At 40.1% G+C, this 26,761-nt stretch overlaps 2 protein-coding genes across 4 annotated transcripts in view; one reads left to right on the top strand and one right to left on the bottom strand.

The window, feature by feature from the left end:
• Nucleotides 1-367: 367 nt before the first annotated feature.
• On the bottom strand, nt 368-17,136 carry pla2g6 (phospholipase A2, group VI (cytosolic, calcium-independent)). 3 transcript variants are annotated; one of them, XM_042485415.1, is made up of 19 exons: nt 17,082-17,136; nt 15,866-16,086; nt 14,583-14,792; nt 13,115-13,295; nt 12,815-13,002; nt 12,065-12,161; nt 11,266-11,448; nt 10,585-10,693; nt 8,581-8,706; nt 7,488-7,578; nt 7,195-7,358; nt 6,760-6,910; nt 6,025-6,161; nt 5,708-5,785; nt 4,663-4,817; nt 4,485-4,536; nt 3,083-3,198; nt 2,803-2,876; nt 368-1,622 (listed from the first exon to the last, which is right to left on the bottom strand). In XM_042485415.1, the coding sequence occupies exons 2-19, from the start codon at nt 16,078-16,080 to the stop codon at nt 1,478-1,480; spliced, it is 2,472 nt and encodes an 823-aa protein (XP_042341349.1). In that variant the 5' UTR covers nt 16,081-16,086; nt 17,082-17,136; the 3' UTR covers nt 368-1,477. The 3 variants fall into 3 exon arrangements, with proteins under 3 accessions (XP_042341349.1, XP_042341351.1, XP_042341352.1); XM_042485417.1 differs by lacking the exon at nt 5,708-5,785; XM_042485418.1 differs by lacking the exon at nt 8,581-8,706.
• A 3,497-nt stretch (nt 17,137-20,633) lies between these two features.
• The window catches only part of LOC121941594, a 32,756-nt gene continuing 26,628 nt past the window's right edge, over nt 20,634-26,761 (top strand). Inside the window, exons 1-5 of the mRNA XM_042484419.1 lie at nt 20,634-20,867; nt 22,156-22,199; nt 23,659-23,724; nt 24,229-24,295; nt 25,385-26,562. Coding sequence (XP_042340353.1) covers nt 20,799-20,867; nt 22,156-22,199; nt 23,659-23,724; nt 24,229-24,295; nt 25,385-26,562 — 1,424 coding nt within the window. The 5' untranslated portion in view covers nt 20,634-20,798. The remainder of the gene's footprint in view (nt 20,868-22,155; nt 22,200-23,658; nt 23,725-24,228; nt 24,296-25,384; nt 26,563-26,761) is intronic.

Here is a 26,761-nt window from a genome sequence, read left to right as displayed (position 1 = left end):
CTTGTGAGGCACTTTGTAGCATGTTTTGAAGAGTATTATATAAATCAGTTTGTTATTACTACAATTATTATTATGATTATTATGAGCTGTAGTAGTAGTAGTAGTAGTAGTAGTAGTAATAAAAATGACCTGAATCAATCAGAGAGCTACAGCAACATATAATTATGTTTTGAGAGTTTTGGTGGTGAATTTTACTTTTAAATAAAGTTGATGCAGTCCTGTGCTTGTATTTTTGAATTGTTTGATGGACACTAATTACTATATTATATATTGGGAAGCATTTGGGCCCAGATTGATGAAATGAAAAGCGAGATATTCAAGAAAGATAGGGGCTGATGAGAAAAAAATATCACAGACACAACTCAAGTCAATAATTATAATAATAATTTTTATTACCATAGAAGTACACACTTAGATAATTAATCCAAATACAAAAAACATAGGAAATTATTTGTAACTTCTAGTTTACGTTGTGCAAGTGAGTCTTCTGTTTTTTTTCCTTTCAAGTAAGTTAAAAATTCAAGTCCAGTTTCAAGTCCAGTTGTAACAGTGTGTGTTGAATACGTGTTCAAGACACTTTTCCGGCTGACTGAGAGGTTGTAAGCGAGTTATCACTGGGTGTGAGGTTAAAAATATTAAGTTTAAAGTCAACATAAATAAGTTACATCGTAAAGGCATGGAAATATGGAGAAAAGGAGTCGGTTCAAATGTGGGTCCCAGACACATAAGGCAGAACTGGTCCATTATCGTCATCACCCAAGCTTTGCTACAGTTAACTGCAGATTATTTGGTGCTGCATGGTCTCTTTGATCATATGACACAATGGGAAATCTCTCAATCATGAGTGTTTTTGTGAAAGAAAGAGGAACAAGATAAGGAGGAATTCCAGTAAAACACAAAAAGCCACAAATGACAACTTATTATGACTTGTTAAGCAACACTGAGAGGATGGGTGAGGGCAGCGGTTAACTGACAGTGTCACAGTCAGTGTGCGTGTTTCTTTCAGTTTGACTTGGTTAATACCACCTCCTTCTATATTCCCTCTGTATTCACATATCAAAGATGAAAAGAAAGCCTCATAAACTCCTTCACTTGTTTATGTACAAACAAACTTAATGAACCCTGATAGTGAGAAGGTCAGTGATAAGGTCGCACGATGCTACAAAACTTTCCTTTCTGGAGGCTACATCAAGTCAGTCGTTTGTTACTTTTAATTTCCTGTCTTGTTTCACTCATTTGAGTGCTGACATTTTAGCAGAAACATGAGTCACTGTGGTCACGTCGTCTCTAGCAAAGAAAGAGCACACCAACACAGACGTTACAGTCCTGAATCAGACACATGGCTCGCTAATCTTTGAGCTCCATCGAAGCGCTCTTTGGCTCCACTCACAGGACTCTCTTCTGCTCTCGTGTTCTCCGTCTCTTCAGCGCTCTTAGTCCCATTTTCGCAGCCTCTCCTTGTGACTTTCTTGTGCTTTCATTTGTCCAGCAGCACCTTTGCCAGGGACTGCAGGGTTTCCCTTTTCTCATACAGGTACATTTGGGTCTCCCACAGCATGTCCACCAAGACCGCATCACTCACCTCGTCCAGCATCACCTCCTGAGACAGCTGGGGACTCAATCTGCGCAAAAAACAAACTATTTTAGAGAGCTTTAAAATTAATGATGCAATATTAGATACATTTTAATGTGTTTTTTGTGGCAGGACGGTAAGACGAAGGTTGTGCAATGTTGTTCACAAATAATTAAATAAAATATAATAAACGAGAATCACTGCTTTGCAGTGTATGCCCTCACACACCAGTCAAGTAGAACTTACAGTTTACATCTATATCTGTAAAAACACTGATGCTTCACACACATCTTCAACCTGGCACAGAAGATCTCTACATCAGCACAGTTTTAAGATTGGTGTCACTAATTCAGTATCTCACCAAATGTCCCCCCTTTTGTTTCTGAGTTATAATGTCGAGTAACGGCCAGAAAAGGGTCCTTGCAAAACATTTTGATGTCACAGTGAAGTTCGATATAGAACGTCATTACTTCATATTTTTATCCTAGTAGACATTTGTGTGAAATTCTGTCATAATTAATGAATTAATTCTTGAGTTACAGCCAAAAACATGATTTTTGAGGTCACAGTAACCTTGAACTTTGACTTCCAACCACCAAAATACTAATCAGCTCATAATTAAGTGCAGGTAGACCTTTGTGCCAAATTTGAAGTAACTCCCTCAAGGCGTTCTTTATAATTTAAGACAGATGTTCAGATAGACAACCTAATAACTGTCGCTGGCACGGAGGCATTAAAATGCATGACGATATGTTGCGCTGTATTGTTTACTAAGAATGGAATAAGATATATTTTCTTAAATATTTTGTGTTTATCATTTCATGTAATGTTTTTCTAGTGATGTCCGGTATTTGTCCAGACTGTCTTTTGAGAAGGAGCGTCATAACATTTGGTTAAAACTATGAAAGCATGACAGCTTGACTGACTATTATAGAAGTTTCCTGAATTTCTCAATCATCTTTTTTATTGCCAGTTTGATTGTGCAAGCTCTTTTTTTTTTTTACGTTGTGTGTCTGTCCATATCTCTCTGGTATGTGTCATCAAACACTGCACATGGCAGTATTAGTATCATGACAGATGAAACCACGTCAAAGGAAGCGTGTGGGCCAAAGAGGTTTAAGAGAGGAGATGGAGTGATTAAAATGCTTAGACAGCAAAATGATGAGGGCAGACTGACTCAGAATTAGCAGGAAAAAAGAGCGAAAGTGCAGCATGTTGAGTGAGCTGACCTGTGGTAGATGGTGTCGATCATTTCACACCAGGCTGCAGCTCGGTCCACTGCGCAGCCATCAGAGTCTGTACACTGTCCAGTCACAGAGAGAGACATTTTTAGGATTAAAAACAGCACAACACTTTCTGAAAAGTTATTGTTATTGGTTATTATGTACGAATTATAAGGAAAATATTACAATTGATATGAAATTAGACATTTCTGCTGTAGAGTAGGATTATGAGTATTTAGCAGTCATTGATTTAACCGAGGTGCAAAGTGCCGTTTCACAAACTCACACAGTCCACCAGCATCTTGCCCAGCTCCTTGGCTCCCACGAAGCTCTTAGCAAGCTCCAGAGGGTTTGAGGGTCGGAAAACATCCACAGAGCTCACCACCACCTGCGGAGGTTTACCTGAAAACAAACAGGAGCACAGAAGTCATTTACAATGTGCTGTGTGACTTTTCCTGTTTAGCCTCCCATTATTAAAAAAAATGGGAATTCAGGGTTGCATAAGACACCTTGGATAAACAGCATTCATAACATGAGATATGGTTGCTTGTGGATGCTGCAGTTATTTAGGTATTTAATACACTGTCAAGTCTAAACACTATTTGCTAGAACATTTATCTCCCTAAAAAAAAAAAAAACTGAGCGCCTTATTCAAATTTAAAAGCAGCGTAAGTGCAGTGAGACAACATGAGGAGAAATCAGGAAACTATTTTTTTCCATCTCAAAGTCCTAACGTAGCTGTATTTGCCCAATAAATTAAAAAAAAAAAACATTATATACCGGTACTCATAAAATATACTAATAATCAAATTCCATATTAAGTATGTGAAGTATGCAGACAACACCATCATCATCAGCTATATTATAGTTCATATCGCAGAGTGGTGCACAGAGAACAACCTACTGCTCAACGTCAGCAAAACCAAGGAGCTGATTGTTGACTTTTGAAAGAAGGGGGCAAAGACACACACTCCTGTCTAAATCAGCAGAGCTGAGGTGGAGCAGGTGAACAGCCAGGTTTCATTGAATTAGAAACACTGAGAACCTATCATGATCATCACACATCACCACCCAGGTTAAAAAAAGCACACAAAAGGCTCTACTTGCTACGGAAACATTGAAAGGCTGAATTTCAGAGCAAGATCCTGGTTAACTTCCATAGAGGAGCAATAGAAAGCATACTGACTGGAAACATCACTAACTGGCATGGTTCGTGCACGGCCCAGGACAGGAGGGCTCTACAGCGGGTGATTAAAACTGCCCAGAACATCACAGGTTCCCATCTACAGAGCATCAGTACTCTGTCTGCACAAAGCCCAAACGATACTGAAAGACAGCAGCCACCAAAGCCACAGTCCATTCATCCTGCTGCATTCTGGGAAAAAATACAGCAGTATCTGCTGCAGAACCACCAGACTACGGAGCAGCTTTTCTCCCCAGGCTGTGAGACTCCTCAACTCCTGCTTCAACTCCACAAGATGTAGCAGGATCAAGGATACACTTTACATTTTAAAAATTTAACTTGCACCTTGTAATACTAAAGCAGAGTGCAAACTGATTGTAGATTATGAATGAACAACACATTAAGATTCAGAGAGTGACCCTGAGTTTTGAATTTAATTTAGTTCAGTTCACAAGAAGGTTAAAAAGCTGAATTTAACATGTTCAGACATAATGATGTGTCTTACCTGTACCAAGGGAGACCACTATACCCAACTTCTTGATTTCATTTGCACGGCCCTGATAGCAAGGAAGGTTAAAACAGGTTAAAACAGGAGTGGACAATTCAATTATCTAATAAAAAACATGAGTTTATTGAATGTGAACTTAATGGAAGCGTTAGGGAGAAGGTGTCAGGTTGCCTACCTCAGCTTTTAAAGCTTTATCATACTGATGGATTTCTGACATGGCGTCCAGTGTCGGGTTATTGGCCAGCAGCCCTCCATCCAGAAAGCGGCCCATTGGTCGGAAGTAGGTGGGAGCAGCGCCGCTGGAGCGGGCAGCTCGCCACACAAGTTGTTCTGGTATAAAGACGGGGAGACACCATTTAAAACATTTTTTTTTAAAAAAAGCATGAAACATTTATCAAGACAGTAAGAGTCAGGTTTTCAGCCTCCAAATTCAGTTCAGTTCCGAGCTTTTATTGTCCCTCAAGGGGAAATTTGATCTGCAGCTGACGGTACAAAACAATTTAAAAATACATTAAACGGGCACATAGAACATCATAGCAGCACACAACCAAACTTGATTAAAAGCACCTCCGATCAACAGTAAAACTTAGGGTAAAAGCATCAATGAAGGTAAACTAAAAGTGTCAAAATGAATGAGCTTGGTCGACCATTAAAAAAAGTAATTAAAATATAAAAAAGTTAATAAAAGGAGTGATTAAAGTCATTTCCAATAATTAAAAGTCTGAAAGTGCCACAAAAATAGTGAACTTAAGAACTGTGCATGTTAATTACGTTCACATGGAATAAAGGAACATTTATACCTATTTGCAGAGACAGATTGTTAGTATTCACAAAACACTCACATTCATCCATGTTTTAAAGGGCCAAAGGGCTCAAATGTTTTTGCTGCTGCGCTATTACAATAAAAGTAAGCATGTATTTGACATGCAATCACATAGAAAAATATCTGACAGTTTTGGAAATACGATTATTGGCTTTCCGGCTGTGAGTTAGATGAGAAGATCGATACCACTCTCATGTCTGGAAACACAGAAAAACAGACTCTGTCTAAAGGTAACAAAACACACCTACCAGCATCTTTAAGACTCTCTATTGAAGTACTCTCTTAAACATGGAAAAATGTGAATTTGTGAGGTGTCGCCCAAAAACTGTGAGTGAAACACCTAATATTTTTTGTTCCTTTCAAATACTTGTGGTCTCTCACTCACACCGACACACACCTTCATCTGTCAACTTCCTACGCTTTCTGGTCGGCTCCTCTGTGTATCCTACTACCAACACATCCTCATCCTCCCATCCTGCAACAACAACACGTTTGGCACTCAAACAACACACTTCAGGGACATGATGACCAGCGTGTTACTTTTTTTTTACTGTTCAGGTTAACCAATCCCAGAATTTACAGCCACCAAGTGTAGGGTTTGCTTACTTTGATGCCATCCAGTGGTAGCACCATGCACTGCACCAAATCTCTAATACAGCACCAGTGAGCACCAGTGTAGTTGGTCAACATAAGTAGCTTTATTTGTTGTCGTACCTTGTGGGATAGTGAGGGGCTTGAATGTGGCAGTGGTGGCATATGGCGGTTCTCTGTGGACGGAGGGAGGGTCATAGTTTCTGAAGATGTGCAGCTCGCCTGGGTGTCTGTCTGCTAAAACACTGGTCACCATCACCCTAAACAGACAAATAAATGAGTGGAAAAAGGGCGTGAGTGGTGAAATGCAGGCAGATGTTGCTACATTTATGCTAATAAAAGAGAATCAGCATTTGCACCAAATTAACAAAAGAACTGGTTCATTTTCAACATCTGGTTCATGTGTTTTTTAGTGGTTTCAGAGCTCATGTAGGAAAAAGGTAACATCTGCACATTTTATGCCACAAAAGTTTGATAAGAAGGTATAGCCTTAGTGGTTCAGATCGTTAACCACACCTGCCACCATAGAGTTCATCAGTCTATTGGTGTGCATCATGTATAAATATAGGTGTGGTTTCATCTTTTCAAACAAAGCAGTGAAACATGGAATTACAACATCCAGGTACATAACATGATGCCAGGGGGCATCATGCATTTGCGCTATGGGCCCAACGATGTGGAGGATGCAGGTAATTTTACAACCATAAAGAAAAACATTTTTATGGCTTCAAGAGCCCCGATACACCATTCATAGGAATGAACGGGGCCTCGCCTGCGACTCTGCATCCACAGCTCTTTATACATCCATGCTCTGTACACTTTTCTCGCCTAGGGGACATATTAAACTTGACAAGTTACCTGGGGTATCGGACATCTGTCATCTTAGTGTTCTCCCCAAACTCTTTTTTCAGGAAGTCCTCCAGCGGTGCTGATTCATACGGCCGTGACCCCTTGAACACCTGCTCCTTCATCCTAAAGTACAGGCAGCGCAGATACTCCATGGACTTACCTTCAAATAGAAAAAAAAACATGATTATTGTTTTGATGCTACGCAACAATAAACATGTAAAAATATCAGGGAGGGGCATCTGGTGGCTGAGTTGATAAAGCAGGCGCCCCATGAAGGCAGTGACCTCGCTGCAGCGGCCTCAGGTTTGACTCCTGTGGCCCTTTGCTGCATGTAGTCCCCCCTCTCTCTCCCCCTTTCACGCTATTCATCTGTCCTATCTAATAAAGGCTAAAATGCCAAAAAATAATCTTATATATATATATATCAGGGAAATGCACACACACCATGGATTATAGCGAGGGCCAGGATACCCCCAGTGCTGGTGCCAGCCACCCAGTCAAAGAGCTCTCTGGTGGGTCGACCAGCCTCTCTCTCCAGAGCAATCAACATCTGGATTAACACCAGGCCTTTAATACCTCCACCATCCAGACACAGCAGTCTGTCCATCCTGCAGAGGAGAGGATCAAAAATTATCTTTGACTGAGTTCTGTCAACAGAGTTGCAATATTCATAAAATAAAAATATGAAAATATTCATAAATAAAATTACAAATGTCATCATTCAGTTTCTTACTCACTTCCTTTTCTCCATTTTGAGGCCGTCTACTTCAGATGTGCTTCTGCTCATTGCAGTGACTGCAGCCCCCATATACATGATCTCTTCAAACCCTGTCAGCCAATTACAACAACTGTTATAATGAGACCAACACATGGCATCAAATGTATATATAAAGGAAAAGGAAAGGGGTGACTAGGTTTTCTACAAGCAGCATGGGAGTTTTACAGAAAGTGTCATGTATGGATTCAATGTCCAACAAAAAACATTTCGTTTCATGAAATGACTTTTTCTTTATTCATAGTTCAAGAAATAAAACTGAGGCGATTATAAAAGAATGGATCAAATAATTTACCTATAACTCTTTCACTGTCCAAACACTATCAGCATAGCAGTTCTCACCACAGTATGTTGCTTATAAAAAGTTTTTTGGTGCCGCCTCGTCATTTTTTTTTCTTTCAGTCTGTGCTGATAAATCAAGTAACATCGCACTTTTAATTGACAGAAAACTCTGAACTCGTTCTGTCATTGATATGGCTCAAGTCTTATTTTTGATACATACTGATTCTGAGTATTTTAAGTTTCTATACTATTTTCCCATAGTATAGATACACTGCTACTAACTGCAGTATATCTTATCAATAAGTTAGTGTTTCTACTGTCATTTGAACTTATAAGCCCCCAATGTCAAAATTAACCCATCATATCAAAATTGGCATTGAATATTCCAATATTTGTCTTGGTTTTGTATTGAAGTTTCAATATAAGTTTTTTTCTACAGCATTTACATGACACATAAATTATTAAACTGTTAATGATAAGTCTATATTATTTGGAATGCAAAAGAAAACTAAAACCCATCTTTTATGTATGGGTTTTGGCATTTTATAGATTAATGACAAGTTTAAACCGCTAGAAAATATAAATTACATAGAATGAGATCAGCTGTCGCAACTGTAAAATGTTCAGTAAACATAAACAAAAGAGGAATGCAGAGTAATGGAAAATGAAAAAAACCCAGTGCACATGATACCTTGATGAATCAAAGTCAGACTTTTAATGGAAGAAAGGCTGAAAGAGTGAAGGGAGGGCAGACAGAGGGATGTTGGCGTTACCTATGCCTGCACTGCCTGGAGGTTTGGCCGTGTTGGAGAAGGGGGGAGGACTGCCGGGGGAGGGTGGGAGGCACCGCTGGACCCCTACACTACACAGCATGTCCAGCAGTATCTTTCTATTAGGACCTTTCATGTTAACACAAACACACACACACACACACACACACACACACACACATGCAAGTCAACATGTTAGACATGCACACAAAAAGCAGTGAGAGAGAAAAGAGAGATAAAGTTAGAGATAGATGGGAGACGGAGAGAGAAAGACAGAGGAAGAGAGAAAGTAAGCACATCAGCCAGCTGTTAGCAATTATCATGCATTTTTCAATCAATAAATGATAACAAACTCTCTTTATTACCATTTCTGCTTCAGAGCATCAAGTGCATAAACAATCATATATATGTGCAAACAACAAATATGCTCATGCAATTATCATGTTATTGAACAGAAACGTGAAAGTTACACTGTTTAAATCTTTCATAAGAAACCAAAGTGAAATTTCCAAATGTTTTCCCTTCAGCTCTTTTAAAGGGTGGATTATATAAAGGATTCTTACAGCTAAAGGCAAGTGAGAATTAAGACTCTTTTAGTGGCAGTATTAATTAAATTTAAGACCAGTTTTACAAAAACAAAACTGAAAAAACAATATGGACTGGCATCAAATACAGAATTTTGTTATCAATTGTAACATAAAACATGACTTTTTGGTGATGTCAGTGCAAAAGGCATACGGTAAAATTATTATTTTTTTTAAAGTTACAAATTATATTCAATATTTATAATGCAACATCAAAAAAAAATCGTATTTCCCACATCTAAGCATTTTTAAGGCTTTCGAAAGATTAATTAACGCCTTCATTTAAACAAATGAAGGCATCATTTTTAGATAAGTGAATTCAAGACATTTTAGACTTTTTAAGGGTGCTTGGGAACCGTGTTTACGGTCAGCGATTTCTATCAGCCTTCAGAACTGCAGAAAGATCAGTTGTCTCTGTTGTGGTCTCGAGCCAAAATGCTCTGAAAGTGAATCAGTTATGCATCATACTGATGTGTGTCCTTTAACTGCATTACAGACCAGAGTTAATGGCCCATAAGAACTCTGTGCAATAATCTATGCATCTGTGCAGTAAGCCATCAGTGCAATCTAACTTGCTTTTCTTCAAATCTTTAATATTGGCACTGGTATTGTTTTATATATGCACTGTTATTATTTTTGTTTGCACTGTTTTACTGTTAGAGGAATGTGTGTATTATGTGGGGAAAACAGGGACAGAGACCACTCAGGTGCTTTTGGTGCGCTACTTTTAGGCTCCTTGAGTGCACTGGGCCTGACAGCACTTTTTGGGTACGCTCGAATGGATGGCGGCTTAATGTTTTCATACTGAAAGCATTTGTTTATGGTATTTTATTAAAGACCTTTTAATAATTGCAGAGCTGTAATTCTCACCCATATCTTTCTAAATATATTAAGCAGACACCTCAGTGAAACAAAGTTTCTACAGTTTTTTCCCCCCATTAAAGTTTTTTTGGAGGGGGGGATTTTTCCTCAGTCACTGTGAGGGATGTCGCTGTAAATCCCTCTAAGGCAAACTGTGATTTTTTTTATAATGGGCTTCAAAAATAAACAGTGTCTAAACAATGTATTAGTCGCAGGAGCTGCAAAACAGCACTACACATATTAAGACAAGACACTAAGAACACTTAAGTTTGTGATTCTGTAAATCACTCATCCATTTTTCATGCATTTTGCTTTCATGTCTTTGGCGAAACACATGCATTTCAGCGAGGCTACGCGTTATAATAAAGTGCAAACTGACTTGTTAGGTCGAGCATATTAAGTTCCATAATCTCATAACTGTTTGTCATTTGCCTCCTCTTTCTCTTCCTTTAATTCATCCTCCATTTACCTCCTTGCCACCTTACCTCTCATCTCCTCATAGCCTTAAAGGGTCTCTATCTTACGTCCAATTTTAAAGTTCTATACCCTCTTTCTCTCTTACCTTTGCTGGTGCGAGCAGCGATGAGTCCAGGTGTTTCTCCTAAGTCGTTGTGGATCTCCACGTCAGCCCCAAAAACAATGAGAGCTTTAATTAGCTCTATGTGGTCCATCTAATGAACAGAGAGAGAGCGATAAAGAGTCCCACAGTTATACAGTAAAATGACAAAAAAATAAAAAATAAAAACAGCTGTGGCTGCTCTTTAAGATGTCATTAATCTGTTTTTTGGCTGTTTTTTTCTTTTTTTTTACTTCATAAATGGCACAGTTAAAACAGAATGTAAAACATAGATAGTACATTTTTTCCCAGTTTTTCTGGTTAAAGAAAATCTGAATTGTGCTCCTTTGATTACGAACATTTGCTTCTCATGTAATGTCAGCAAAAACTCAGTATAAGTGTGACAGCGAGCTAACATCTTACAGTGTAAGCATGCACGCTATCACAGAGAAGCAGATATGTCAAGTGTGTCCTTATACTGTATCCGTGATGCAACCACATTTCGTAATTGTCTGGGATTTTAAAACTTCTGTAATCTTAAGTCTTCTTCCTCTTTTCCAAACACTGTGTTGCAACCACTTTGCAAACACGTCTCCTCCCTTTCATGACCATTTTCACTATCAGTAAGAGAGTACTCCTTTCATCTGGAAAATGAAACGAGACGGAGATGATATCTTATACACACACCTTCATAGCGAGATGCAGGGCCGTGTTTCCATCCTGGCCCTTCAGGTTGGCGTTCGCCCCGTGGGTGAGCAGCACCATCGCCGCCTCAAAGCGGCCTTTCTTGGTGAGAATGTGGAGGGGGCTCTCTCCAGTCTTACTGAGGTAATTCACTTCACAGCCGTGCTCCAGCAGCAAACGACACATCTGGCAGTTAGAAAGAAACATTTATTTCAGCATTATTATTTCACTGAGCTACCTAACATTGCAGCTCAGCCAAAGAGGACGGCATCAGTGTTCACAACTTGCTCTGTCACGAACACGAGCCTCTCCTCCATGAGTAGATGCATGCCTCCTTTTGCACTGTTATGGAGTTGGCAGGTGTAGTTTGGTAGAGAGAAAATAGTTCCTACATGTAACGGCTGACAACAAGGTATGTGGATTATCTTGAGTAAGTGGGTCATGATTTTTGGAAAGAGACATTGCTGTTGAGTTTATCAAATGTATTTTCTGGCGCTCTGAACACCACAAGCCGAGTGCCGTCTAGTTCTATTATTTTGGAGAGAAAGCAGACATCTCTACGGCCGATATCTCAAACACTCTGCAACTCACACCAAAACAATCTAGACTGATAAAAAGCACCACAGGTAAGAGGTAAAAAAAAAGTTAAAGCATTTTAGGATTTTGGGTGAACTATCTCTTTAACAAAGGCACAAAAGTCACTGTCATCACATCAAAACATGAAAACAGAAATTTCTCTGAATGTTTTCGACTAATATTTACAGTTCATGATGGATCTCTGTTCTGATGTAATATTTTTTACCTCAGCCGTTTTGGACCAGTGGAGAGGCGTCCCTCCATACATGGAGTCCTCAGCCCGGAGCTGGCCTGGGTCCGCTTTGAGGATCTCCTCCACACAGCTGATAGTCAAACACACAATAAAGAAAGACTGTTAAATTCTATATTATGTAATAACTGAAGTGCATCTTTCAATATCTCTTAAATTTTACACGCTGGTAATTTTAGTAACCCATTAAAAAGGCCCAATTTGTTTCTGCCTTCAGCACAAAGCATCTCATTTCTTCCTCCTTAATTTGTGGAGAATCAGTTTAATAACCTCAGCAGTTCCCTAATGACAGACCATTCACAGGCTCAGTATCACTTCTAAGTCTACTGAATCTACTCGCAAAGGCACTCTTCAGAATTTTTTTTTTTTTTTTTTTTACTTGTATGTGCTGTAAATTAAGCCTGGGTCTGTAGGTATATTGCAAAATCTCATAAGAAAAGAAACAATTAGCTGAAGCTTAAGGTCTATTTATGATGAGGGAGGAGCAGCAGAGAACCATAAATAAACCAAAACCATGTGATTTTTTTAGAATCACTGATTAAAATACAGACATCTCTCAGCTCCAGGGATGCTGTTCTATCTCAGTGACTTTGGACGCTGCATAACGATCAAAAATCATTCATTTGAGCGCCTAAATTCAGGCTGTCCTTGACTGATTACAACCTACAGAAACCCCAGCAGCAAAACATGTTGTGAGTCATGATCCTTACCCTTAACCCTACTCACCCCTTCTCGCTGTACTTCATGGCACTGTGGATGGGGTAGCCAGTGCCACCGACGACACCACACTTGGCCCCCCCCTCCAACAGAGCTTTGACGGACTCCACACGTCCCAGACGGCAGGCCACGTGGAGCGGCGTCTCCCCGTTGTTGTTCAGCTCGTTCACCCCTGGACACAACCGCGAGCACATGACCTGAACGAGAAAGTGGAGGGAGGGAAATTGTGTTACTATGAAGATAGGAAAAAAAAGAAAAAAAGGAAATTTGACAATGTGAAATGTACCAGTGTCTTGTCTCCTGTCTCACCTGGATGATGGCAGGACTATCCTGCTTGGCAGCGTAGTGCATGGGGGTCTCCCCGTTGCGGTCCTTGATGTCGGTGCGAGCCTGGCTTTCCTCCAACAGCTCTTTCACGCACGCAGAGTCGCCACGCTCACACGCCAGGTGCAGCGGCGTCTGACCTGAGGCATCCCGAGCATTGATCTGACTAAAAAAAACAAAAAGATGACATGAGTGATTACATTAATGGATAGAGAGAGGCATAGATTATTGATTTTTTTGTTTGCTTTGTTTTTGTTGAAGACTCTAAGTTCTTGCAGCCATGCACAGAAGCAGGTTGGAGTCGAACCTTCAGCAGCTTCGGCGAGGACACAACCTCAGTGCATAGGGCCTCCGCTCTACCAGGTGAGCTAATGGGCATCTCTATTTTAGCTATTTTTAAAAGGGAGACTTTTTATACATACTTCCTTTTTGAAAAAAACTGGCTTCAAGTTTCAATATTGTCCCAAAATGGTTATTCAACCAAAAAAAAAGAAAAGAAAAGTTCAGTTTACATTATTTTATGGGTCATTGTTCCTAATTACAATATGAATTCTGTAATACTGTGATACAGGGAAAGCACAATATTTTCTTCTCTATACAATGAAAATCTCTTACTGTTGCAACCCTGAGTAACATAACAGCTTCTAACAAGCCACTGTTTTCCAATCATACCACTACAGAATGAAATTGAGCTCCAGAGTTGAATGAGACATTTGGGAAAACCCCTGCAGTGAACAGTTAGCTCAATTTATTGACAAAGTAATGTTGCAATAATGTGGTAATGCAGTTCAAGTGGGGACAGATTTTTAATTTTTCACATGAAAGTAACTCTAACGTCCCAGATCTGAGACTACAAGCTGCAACCTTTTTAACTGTCACTTCAATTGTCATTTTCACAACGTTCATGGTTCTTCTCTGTGTTTTCTATCAAACTATAGTGAAATTAATGAAAACTACTTGCTGCGTGGCAAATGAGTAATGTCAGTAATCTGCAGTTAGCTGGCTAAACCATGTAAAACAGGCAGAAGGCTTTTAAAGTCCTGTCGTGATTAACTTATTATAAATACTTAATGGCATTAATGTGGTCATATGCATTAAGCTGGCTGGTCTCATATTGACTGCCTAACAATTAATGCCTCTGGAGAATAGGCTTACTAAATCATAATCCACTTTTCATTCAGCTTTATCCTGAAGCACTTACCTCTGGGCGGACTGCCCTGAGTCAGAAACTTGTTTGGAAGTTATTCATCAATTCATCCTTTTGTGGATTGTTAGAAAACTTACCAATAACAATTTTGATAATCATTTAAATATATGACAATTTAAGTGATTTATCAAGCAAAAATGACAAGACTTGATCTGTATCTTTCTTTTATAAATAATGTTAAAAGAATATCATATTGGGCTCTAAGAAAAAGTCCTAAATATTTTTCTCAGGCACTTTCCGTCTCACCTTTGGACATAGTTATGTTTGAGACAGTCTCTCAGCCCTGTATCAACGGCGACGTGGGCAGAGCTCCAGTCTGGGTGGCTCCGGATGCAGTCCACTATTGGCTGCGTGGTCTCAGCCTTCAGAGGAAGTGTCTCATAGAAAGGGCGAAGCTTGAGGGCATACTGGGGGAACCAGTTCATGGCGTCTTCCTCTGACCCCACCTGAAACAGCCTGGGTCACACGGTGCAATGATTACAAGGCGTCATTTCACAAGAGCCAGAGGAAATCTGAATAAGTGCCCAAAACTCTGGGAATATGGAACTAGTATGAATGACAGAACTAACTTTTTAAGTATCCTGTTTATGTGTTTGAGCATGTAACACCATATTCTGTTTATGAGAAACCCAAATATGCTAACTGGAGAACGCTGAAAGAAACTAGGATATATACGGGGAATATAAATAACCTGATTTCTGTGTGCTCAGGTAAACACAATATCCTGGACATAATCACAACCACGATGAGCCTCATAAACAGATTATTTATGTCCATGTAACCTCACTCAGTGGTAAATATTTGATGTAATTTTTACATTTTAGAAGCTATTAAAAACATTTTGCTTTTTTAATGCTTGTGTTAATTTTGTTGGGATAGTAATGTTTCTTTTTTCCGCTAAACTCCAAATTTACATCAACAACAATTCCTTCTGACAGACTAAACATTTGCTCTCAGTTCTGGTAAACTGTAAAACCATCTTATCTTCATTGCTTAACAGAGTGTTTCAGATCCATGTCTGAATGACCCAGCACTGAGTCATTTAAGATTAAGAACTTTCATCTAGTTAAGCTGCTTTGTTGGGTAGTAGTGCATGTCAATAGTGATCTAAATTAAATCATAAGACATGAGTTTTTGTCCACTGAAAAAGTTAGATTATCTATGTCAAATGTTGAAAAAAACAACTCTTTTTAGAGTGGACCACATGGAAGACAATGAACATATTATGTTATCATTAAAATATCTATTTGGTTTACCAACATAAGTGGGAAATATCTGGCATTTCTGGCTGGTTTTCCTGGCAATGTCAGAAATACATAAAATCCTGCTTCTCATGTCTGAGCATTTTTAAGACTTTTAAAATCTGAATGTAAGTCAATTTAATACCAGTTAAGGCCTTATTTTTAGATTAATGAATTCAATGCCTTTTAAAACTTTTTAAGGATCCGTGGTAACCCTGTAAACCTAGTTCGGTGGCTACACTAAGCCACAGTTAACATATCACACCACTCTTTCTGATCAATACTGACCTCAGAGTGACATTTGGCGTCTCGGGGCACATGAGCAGACAGTCCCATGACTGGCACTGGGTGTTTTTGTACAGGATCATGCGTCCTTCCTCTTTCAGAAGGACTTTGCCTCCTCCAGCGTAGTCGGACAGCGGCACATCCCTGACCCGGTAGGGGTTGGCGAAGAGAGTTGACACAGAGGACACAGTGTCCAAGAGCCGGCCGAGGAACTGCATTGTCACCTAAGAACAAAGAACAGTCAGATGTCAGCATGTACATAACACATGTCTCTCCAGATTCTGCAAATGTGTAGGTGTCTGCCGATTTTTATTTGTTTATCGGCCTGGCAATAAGGTTAATCTTATCTTTGTGTTCTCCAGCTGATATAAAAAAGGAGATTTTTGTATTCAGCACATGCAGAAATGTTAAACTCTGCCCTGCTCTATCACAGTCTGTAGGATGGTTGTCAACTTTAACCCTTTGACAACTGAGCAAATTGCTTAATTTCTTCCCAAAACACGAGAAGATGGCAACAAGCAACTTAACAAAAAATTAGTAAAAAACAAAGTTGCACGTTATGTTTTTTCCCCATGTTTTAAATGGAGAAATCAGAAAAATTTCCTCAAGTTTCAGAGATTTTAATGCTCGTGAAAGGCGTCTGAATACAGCACAAGAAAACTGATGTCGATCCAGGTGATAAAGGGTTAATGAATGATTTATTCAATCCCCAAGACACGATGTTACCTCTCAAGAATATCAACAGGTGTAACGCAATGGATGTTACATATAACAGCTGCTGGTAGTCTCTAATTCGTGGTTGGATTAGTAGAGTTACAAACTGCACAGTTAGAAACAATTACCTGTAAGGTTTAGCTGATTATACTAATTTGTCACCGGCTAAGCTACCACATTAGCTGTCGTCTCAGGTTAGCAGTCAACTCTCCACTTCCAATTACACTCAGAGACCTTGTGGCGACGATAAAACTGAGGCTGTTTCTTAATAAATGAAGAACAAGTGGCTCCATTCATGCTGCTCACGAGTTCCCAGTTAAACACAATCAATTTGACATGATACTAACACAGAAGCGGCGAAGACTATCAACGAAAACCCCCTTTTTTTAAATGTTTTTAATTTAAATATCTAACATATTCTGAGCGTCTACACTCCAGTTAGCTGCATGTTAACTGCAGCTAATCGCATTTACTCGTATAAACGGAGCTTTATGTCCTTTCTTACCTGCTAGCTGTCCTCTGTTGTTGTCTGACTTCTGACAGCTACATCAACAACCGCGACGCTGCAACCAAACTTGTTACAAACCGTGACTGACGCGAGTTAAGCCAATCAGAACTCAAGAATGTACCGTTGCTAGGTAAAGGGGGAGGGGCATAAATAGAAGACGCTCTATTTTTCTTCCTGCAGGAAAGTCCCACAGAGGAGCTCAGCGCAGTTTAATGACGAATAAAGAGGAAAGAAGTCATTTGGTTAAGTAAAAGTCGTTTGAAAATACTACAGAGGTATTAGCAAAAGTAAAAATATACATAATGCGAAGAGGCTTCTGGCAGCGTTTCGTTATCATTGGCTCATTATACCTCTGAAACCTGAGCATGGTGACTTAAGAGGACGGCAATGGAAAATTTAAGAAGAAATAACCCATATATTAGCAAATAAAATAAATAAAAGCATTATACTAATATGAAGAAGAGTTAAAAAAAAAAAAAAAGAAAATTATTAACAGAAAAGGGGAGAAAAGGAAAGGAAATGAAAAATAAATAAAATATACAGAAAATTACCTGCTTAAAATAACCATCGCTCTGTTGCAGAATTTAAAATATATGATTATTATAATAATATATAGTTTTCATAGTTTAATAAGCTTTAGACGTGAAAGAGGTTTCTAAATCATTTAATCAATTAAAAGTAGTAATATTGCGGTTTAAAAATACTCCACAGGTATTAGCAAAAGTAAAAATATGCATTATGTGGAGTGGCTTCTGGCAGTATTTTTTTATTAGAGTTCTGTAATTACATTTTTTGATCATTATCGCTTTGAAAGCTGAGCACATTGACCTAAAAAGAAGGAAATGGGAAACAAGCGTAAATAACCCATGAATTAGCAAAAATAGTAATACTTGTTATTATTATTATAATAAAACATTTGAAAAATATCTTATTTCTCATACTCATTTTTCATATTTAAAAGCTGATTCCACCCAAATAATTCTTTAACTAATTTTTTTATAGTTTAAAGGCTGATTCCACCAAAATAATACTTTGACTCATTTTTCATATTTAAAGGTTGATTCCACACAAATACTTTGATTCAGTACTTATGGGTTTAAAGGTTATTTCCACAAGTACTACTTTCTTCCAAGTACTTCTGGGTTTTAAACACTTATTCCATCCAAATACTACTCCGCCTTGCAATTCACCAAGTCTTGCAGTTTGTATAATTGGCAGAATTAGCTAATTATACTCAGGGAAAAAAATGAGGAGTGTAGTAAAGAGTAAAGATATAGTAGTAAAGATATATATTGCACACAAAAAACAACAAGCAAACGATGATTATTGATTCACTGAATTAATAAAACAGACAATATAATCATTGCTGGTTTAACAAAAATATTTTATTAATTTTATATATTTATTTAAAAATGACATTCTCTGTCCTTACCTCTGATCCTAAACTGGACCAGAGAGATACACCTGCTCAACCTCCTGCAAGGACAGACTCTGTAACCATGTATGATGGCCTTCCAAAAGAAAATTAATTACTTTTTAAACATTTTACTAAATACACCATTAAACCAATAGAGAACAGCAAGCCATGCTACATTAGTCTGTACAAAAGTAGCACCACTGTAAGCATGCTGATTATCAAAGCTTTAAAAATCCATGAGCATGCTAAAGACGCAGCTACAAAATAAGCTACAGTACTGTACACAATCACTTTTTTCTATTGCTTCTGACTACATACTTTGCAAGGGCAGCCATAGTCCCTACTAAAAGTAAAAAGAAAAAGTATGCGATTTTGGAACGCACCCTGTATTCAAATGGCCCGCCAATGACTTCAGGGAACTATTCAAAGCCTCCATGAGTCACGTGACACCTGAGCATTTTGAACAGAGCCCTCGAATGCAGCCGCATTCGAAACCGATTACGTCACAGCAATGTGTGAAGGCTGTCCTATTTGGTCCCAATTCGAAGGCTCCTTCTTACATTGCCAACAAAGGCGGCCTTCTTTTCCTTCTTTTTGGAGGACACATCGCTACTATCCTTCGCAGCCTTCTATTTCCCAAGATTCCTTGCGCGTCCACGATCTTGAAAAATAATTGTCATAATGGCGGCACAGAGTGGAGATCGGAGCGTTGATTTAACTTAATGTGGATTTTTACTCATTTGAAAATCAAACGCCAGATATGTTAAACTTAGAGGGACATTAAAATCTCCTAATTTCCTTCATAATACGTGACGTCAGTAATGCTAACACGTAGCCACCTAACATACTAGCTATGGAAATGTACAGCCAGCTCGGCGCTGTCCGTAAAAAACGCCCGCTGAGCAAGGCTCTACTGCCCGGAGATAAATCAGCTTCCGACACGGACAGAGGCACTTCTCCTCCTCCTCCAGCAAAATATAAATAACAAATAAATATAAAAATAAAATTATTTTTTTGCTTTAGTATCCCCCCCCCCACCCCGTGCTAAGGCAGGAACATCTGATGACGCAACCAGGAAATCCACCTAAGGCTAGACCGTCCCATTTACATCCATGCTTATAACACCTTAACTTCCTTATAATACATCCATGATTTAACAACTGTTGATGCGGCCCTCGGAGGTGCCTTCGAAGGAATCGCCTCCGTAGACCGCGTAAGTTGTGTCCTCCGAAGGATGCAGACCCTGAACTGGGACACAGCTAGAGTCTGTCTATCGAGTGGTGAAGTAATGAGTCCTAAAACGTAGAAGTCCGTTAGCCGCTTAGCACTCCCGGTTCCCTCGTCCAAAAGTCTATGGGTTGTCTGTAAAATGCCCTAAATAAGGTCTGTGGTTAACACGGGCTAAAGATATTTAGACGTTTTGCTCTTCGACATAAAAAATGTCCGCTTAAACCCAATTTTTGAACTTTTAAGGTTTTACTCATCTTAAAAAGGTGGTTGCTAACAAGTGGCTAAATGGGACTACAGTGTTTGTCAGGGACGTTAGACGTCATCACAGCGGACACAGAAACTCACTTATCCACCTTGACACAGCTTTACAGACTCGCACTCGAACTTGTACATTTATCTGTTTATAATATTTTTCGATCGTGTTTTAACGTGTTTTTACAGTGTTTGTAGTGGTGACGTTTTATACGTGCGACTGTGATGTAGTTCGTGTATATCTTAACAATAGCTTTTTGCTTCTGGTAATTTAATTTATGCTTCAAAACACTCAAAAATTGTGTTCTTCTGTGGAGATTATCACGCTTAACAAAATTTGTAAGTCTCATAAACTTGTGTTTGTTACAGAGCTTGTTTTTGTCAATAACCGAAAGTCCCATTCAAAAATCCCATAAGGTTTTTTACGAGTGAACCAGTGCGATGCTTACTTCCTGGTTGGCCTACAAAAATATGTCATCCCTTCAACACTCTAACTAGTGCACTAGCTATAACTAGTGCACTAGAATAGTGCACTAGACTCTTAAAGGGCTCTGGCTATACCCTACTCGAGTGTCTTCATCGTTGCCAGGACGACCAAAGGGGCTGACCCCGGCCACGTGACAGATAGCAGGCTGTCCGCCGCTGCTGCTGCTGCTGCTGTAGTGGTGTGTGTGTGTATGTGTGTGTTTGCATGTGTGTCTGCCGCCTCTCACACAGTTTGGCTGTGGTCGGCCCGAGCAGACAGCAGAGCCTGACGTCTGGAGAGAGGAAAACACAGCAGCCAGGTAACGTTAGCTCAGCCCGGGGCATGAAAGATGGAGCTGTCGGCGGTGGGAGATCGCGTTTTCGCCGCGGAAGCCATACTGAAACGCCGCGTCCGTAAGGTGAGCTACAGCCGTCCCGCGTATTTTCACTTGATGTTGTCCGCGGTCAGAACGGCACGGCACGGCACTGCTCCGGTCCTCAGACCCGGGGCTGTCTCCTCGCGCCGCGGTGGAGGCCTTTTGGCTGGCGGATTGCTCTACTTAGCTAAGCGGGGCTAGCTATGAGCTAACTAGCGAGGCTATCAGTCACGGCTCGTATATCCAGGCGTTAGCAGGGCAATAAAAACAGCGACACAAAGAAGGGGGCTAGCTGCAAGAGCAAGGCAGATGGGATGAGGTTTATGAAATGGAGGGGCCCTGTTTCTCTGCCAGCTAATGGTAGCTAAAGCTATACGGTCACAGTGTGCATTTTACAGCCTGTGGAGGACATATAGCACCCACATTAAAGGCTGTTTGAGACTCCTGTTTTCTTCTGCAGGTTGTGAAAAATGGCCCCAAAACATTAGTCACTGCACTCATCCAAAAAGCAACCTATAAGCCAGAGTTTCTCAGTGTTTTATCACTTCAGTTTGGCTTGTATACTGAAAAAAGACCCTATAAATCATGGTAGGGTCCCAACTTAAAGAGGTTGGTAGTCACAGTTAACCGGCAGGCCTCCAGTTATTTCTGAATTGCATACTACAACTTCACAGTTGCACCCTTCTACTTGCACAGAAGTAGGAATACCATATTTAGGGTGAAGATTAGTTTATCTCAACCTCAGTGTTAAATCTATTGGATTTTAGGGGTCGACCAATATTGGTTTTTCAGAGCCGATACCGATTATTAGTAGTCATTGCGACCGATAATATTTGGAATCCAAATGCATTTACAGATAAAAGTTAAATATTGCTATCAATATTTAGAATTTGGAATATAACAAACTTTTTTTCAAATAAAGTCAAGTGAAAATTTAAATGAAAAATGAATGAATAAAATAGCACCCTGAGATTTTCCTAAGTAAAAGTTCCTCCCATGTGGACACTTTATTTGCACTTTCTAAAGGCGATCATTAAATGTAATGCCGATACTGATAATCGACATAATGCCAAATATCGCCATAATAATAAGCCAGGCCCGATAACCTGTTGACCTCTATTTGATATTATTGAGAATGTATATAAATATAAATCTAAAAGCCAGTATGAGAGCAAAGCGGTGTCCCCAATCACATAATAAGTAATTCACAACAAGTGACCATTTGCTGTTTGCTGCAAATGCGTAAAAAGATTTAAGGGATTTTTCTGAAATCGTTTGTTGTCTCATACATGCTGTTTTTGGTAATCTACTGTCTGTCTCTTTCTTGCAGGGGAGACTTGAATACCTGGTAAAATGGAAAGGATGGGCAATGAAGTAAGTGCTTCTGTTGAATTAAATTGGAATAAACAACTGGGGACACAGGATATTGGATTTTTGCTGATAGCCGATTTTTTTGGCTTCATTTTGGCTGATTGCAGATGCAGATAATGATACATGCACATATGTTTTTCCACCTGTTTGAAGAGAACCTTAAGTCTCTCCTGTAGTGAGGTTAACATGTGTTACGACTACTCGTATTGTGATGGCCCACTGGTGGCAGATGCACACATAAAACACAACGCTACCCTGTAGGGATGTCCCGATTAAGGCTTTTTGCCGGAGATACAACTTACTTATATTTACCTACATAATACAGCGGCACAATGCACACTTCAAGTACTTTAAAAGTTATTAAAACCATTGAGAGTCTTATAGCTCTGCAATGCAATACAATAAAAAATGTCTGCATCCAAACAGTGCCTTGCTGTTTTGTATTTATTTTATTTTTTTATGAAATAATAAAGTAAACTAAGTAAATATATTTTTTATGGCTTTTATCACAAATCCACTTTGTGCAGCATATTTAAATTCCGCAGCTTCAGCTGAACATAAATAAAAATGAGATTACTTATTTGTACTTTGTATTTATACTTATTTGTGTAGCAGCATTACATTAAAACCTGCATATCTGCTGCAAATCTTGCTCTCTGGTTACTACACCTGTGTGATGGTGGATGTAAACAAAAGCTCAGGGGGGGCGTGTGGTCAAAATAACCGATCCAGATGAATTAAAAAATGAGACGATTGTGCCTGACACCAATCCATCAGATCCAATGGGGACATCCCTAATTTTCAAAATGTGCACAATACTTAGAGAAAATAACAAAACTACTTTTACTTAGGCTGAATGTAAAACATGCCATGTCATTCTCATGTGACAAATGTTAAACAAAACTCTAAAACTCCTCACTTTAACAGGCTTGGATGAAGCTCTTCCTAAGACAATAATGACAGCCAAAATCAGGGGAATTTTTTTTCATGTCTTTATTTAAACAAGGACCACGCGTAAAAAAACATTATCTCAAAAAGAGGATAGATGGTTCATGCTAGTTTACACCTGCAGTCCCTGGAGCAGATACAGACACCCCACACTAAAGAACACTAATCACGTTTTTTACGTGATAAAAAAACATTACATTACAATAGACAATACAAACAGATAAAAAAAAACATCAACATACCAACACATTCACAAAACCTTTTTGGGCCGATGGTGGTTTTTCATTTGAAAGCTATTATTTGCAAATACAGATTACGTGCCGACATTTTTGTGCATCTCTATCGTCAGCCTTTGTTGTCTTAAAAGTGAGGCGTTTGTCTGTGTTATACTGTTTTAATTACCTGACATTAAACTGAAAATGTGAATTAAATTAACTATGGTGAAAAAATATTTTGTGTTAAAATAGTTTCCTTTTGTTGTGTGTTTTCTTTATGTTGCTCCGTCCTTGTTTAGGCACAGCACTTGGGAGCCAGAGGAGAATATTCTGGACGACAGGCTGATACTGGGCTTCGAGCGAAAGTGAGTAAAGCAGTACACAATGCTATGTGTGGTAAGGGCTCAGTATTTTTGGCTTTTCTGCATTGTTTTGTGTGTTCTTTCCTTACGATTACTCCCGTGCATCTTGCTGTAAGTGCCTGTGCTCGCTGCTTTTACCTCTTCTGTCAGTGCCTTTTCCTCTTCCTGATTGTAAAAACGTCCGCCTTAGCTGAAGTCCTTCATGTCTGCTGCCAGACCACTTGAAAGCCTCATGCTGCTCACAGAGACTAGATGTTTACAGTAAACTAAAACGGACACCATAAAAAGGACAAACCCTAAAAAGACACAGACAGAAAAGCTGGCGGTGTTCAAACATGGCTTCAAACAGCTCCCTGTGCCCGACTGCTCTACTTTCACACACCCAGAGCTTTCATCTCCATCTTCCCTTTTGATTCGTTGTGTTCACTCTCATTGTGTTGTTCTTTTTTTAGCCCCTCTTTACCCGTGTGATGTGAACGGGCATAACTGTCGTTTTCTTTTATATAGAGAGCGGGAAAGGGAAATGCACGGGCCGAAGAAAAGGGGACCAAAACCCAAAAACTTTGTCATGAAGGTAGAGTTTCTGATGCTTGTTTTAATGTGCCTCTCAGTCTCAAATGGTATTTTAATGGATGTTGCAAATAGTCATACAAGGTTAAAAAAAACAAGCCTTCCACGGATATATACTGATCATATATTTTAAAATGATCATGAAATTTATACCAGAAATATTCCTGTTTTAAGGTGGAAATTGTTGCATACCAGTAAATGGTCACTTTTATTAAAATCTTTTAAAATAACTAACATTGCTCATGTTACAGGAACGTTCTGCTTGGGATTTCTACTGTAAAAAGAAAGTTTTTTTTTCTTCTCAACTGGACCATATTTTTCCACAGTTTTGTGCCTTAGTAACTAATAGGAACAATGATTTAAAAAAAAAAAAAAAAATTGGTCCAGTATTGAGAGACAGTGGTTACACTGCAGCTTCTTTCACAGCTGCCAGCTGTTGCATTTAAGGTCAATACTAGAAAAATAAAATGTAGAAAAAATTCTTGTTCCCCTTCGTCACTTCAACTCAAAAACATGGGTGTATAGATGAACAGCGCAGTCAGATGTTAAAACCAGCAACCTTTGTGAACAGAAAAGTGCTTCTGGAAATAAAAAAAAAAGTTTTTTTCTATAACATAATTTGAATTATATAAATATGATCATTCTAAATATAGTTTCTGGAAATTTTCTCTCTAGCTTCTCAAAAATAATTTTCTAACTACAAATTTCTTGCAATATGCAGAATATTTTTTGCCAAGTTGCTCGCTGCCTTTCACATCATGTTTTTCGAGATGAAGTGAACCAATGTGCTCAGGTCTCAAAGGTTTAAATACATGTGTTTCAAGCGCTTAAATCTAGTTACTGGAATACATTAAAAAATAAAAAACATACATGTTAACTGCATCTCTAAAAAAAAAAACATTCATACAAATGCAACACTGAGGCATCTTTTCACCTGCAAAACACCAAAATCCATGTTTTTTAGGCTGATAAGGAAGCGAATTGGCTATTATGCAACCTACATTTTCAAGTTGTCAGTACAAATTTTGGTGACGGAGGCAGGTTTTCTACAAAAATAAACCTCACACTCCTGCAAAAACGCTTTCTCCCTCAGGCTCAGAAAGGAGGGACCAGCAGCCGAGCCTCAAGCACCCGCCAGACTACATCTCGCTCCTCTTCGTCCACCTCCAGTCGAGCAGCTCCCTCCTCCTCAGCCTCACCTCATTTAGCGTCTTCGTCCTCCTCAGCTGTGGCTCCCTCTCCCAAACTCAATTCCCTCGCCGCCACCCACAAGCTGAAGAAAGACATTCACCGTTGCCACCGGATGTCCAGGCGTCCTCTGCCCCGCTCCGACCCCATGGCGGCCTCCTTCTCCAACCCCGGCGGCTTCCCCTCCCGTGTGCACGTCTCCCCCTTCTCCGAGACCGTCCGCATCCTCAACCGTAGAGTCAAACCCCGGGAGGTGAAGAGAGGTCGTATCATCCTCAACCTTAAGGTCATCGACAAGCCAGGCCGGGGCGGCTCAGCTGCAGGCAGCAGGAATATCACGCAAGGACGCCAGAACATCCCTTCCCGCAATCGCATCATCGGGAAGAAGGGAGAGGCGCCCTATAGACCTTTCCAGCCCCCTCTGAAGATGCTGGGGTTCCCGATGTACGGAAAGCCGTTTGGGCTGCAGTGTGGAGGCCCCGTGTCCTTTCACTCCCACCCGGGCTCCAGCACAGGGGCCAGGATCACCCACTCTACTTCCTCCCAGTACCAGTCACCTCCTTCTCCTTCCAGCTCCAGCGGCTCTGAAGGAAAATCAAGCACCTCGGCTGCTCAGCCCCAGTCCGCCACAGGAGCCTCACCTTCCAGCGAGGGCCCCAAGTCCAGTAAACCTCACACAGAGACTCAGAAGGGCCAGAGCGCAAAGCCCCCTGCCCCGTCCTCAGATATGGCGTCTCCTTTTCTCCCCGCCTCGCCATCATCCTCCCTGGAAGATGAGGAGGAGGACCGTTCAGAGGGAGGCAGGAAAAGTCCTCGCAGGGCTAAACGCCAGCCGCCAGCCACCTCTGGGGACCAAAGCTCCGCCCCCGCCGAACCCCAAAGGGTGCCTGCCGAAGGAGACCCAGACTGGCACCCTGAAATGGCACCGAGCTGCAAGGACGTGGTGGTCACCGACGTCACCACCAACCTCGTCACCGTCACCATAAAAGAGTTCCCCTCCCCGGCCTCCTGCCCCGCGTCGCCCTCTGCCAGCCCTGAAAACGCCTCCTCCCCTCCCCCCGCTGACGACCCCTCTCCACCCAAGCCATAGGAGATCATGTTATGAAGTCGATTGATGATGGAAGAAAATATCACACCAGTGTTGCCACTTCAGCCCCTCCCCCTACCTTTTCCTCAAAGGTGTGTCCGTATTCGTGTAACAATTAATGAAATGCAATGTAACTTGACGACGCCCAGCCATTGAATAGTAAAAAAAAGAGCATATTTTTTTTAAAAGAAGTGT

This window comes from Plectropomus leopardus, chromosome 4 (assembly GCF_008729295.1).
Source record: "Plectropomus leopardus isolate mb chromosome 4, YSFRI_Pleo_2.0, whole genome shotgun sequence".
NCBI classification, from domain to species: Eukaryota; Metazoa; Chordata; class Actinopteri; order Perciformes; family Serranidae; genus Plectropomus; species Plectropomus leopardus.
Note: the sequence above shows the minus strand (reverse complement) of the source record. Positions and strands in the feature narration are given on the sequence as shown.

Coding starts and splice junctions, on each gene's coding strand:
- pla2g6 (XM_042485415.1), bottom strand. CDS start 16,080: ATGCAGTTCCTCGGCCGGCTCTTGGACACTGTGTCCTCTGTGTCAACT. Junction 13,296..14,582: donor AAACATAACTATGTCCAAAG/GTGAGACGGAAA, acceptor TGTTTTTTTTAG/TCAGATCAATGCTCGGGATG. Junction 1,623..2,802: donor ATCGACACCATCTACCACAG/GTCAGCTCACTC, acceptor TTTTTTGCGCAG/ATTGAGTCCCCAGCTGTCTC.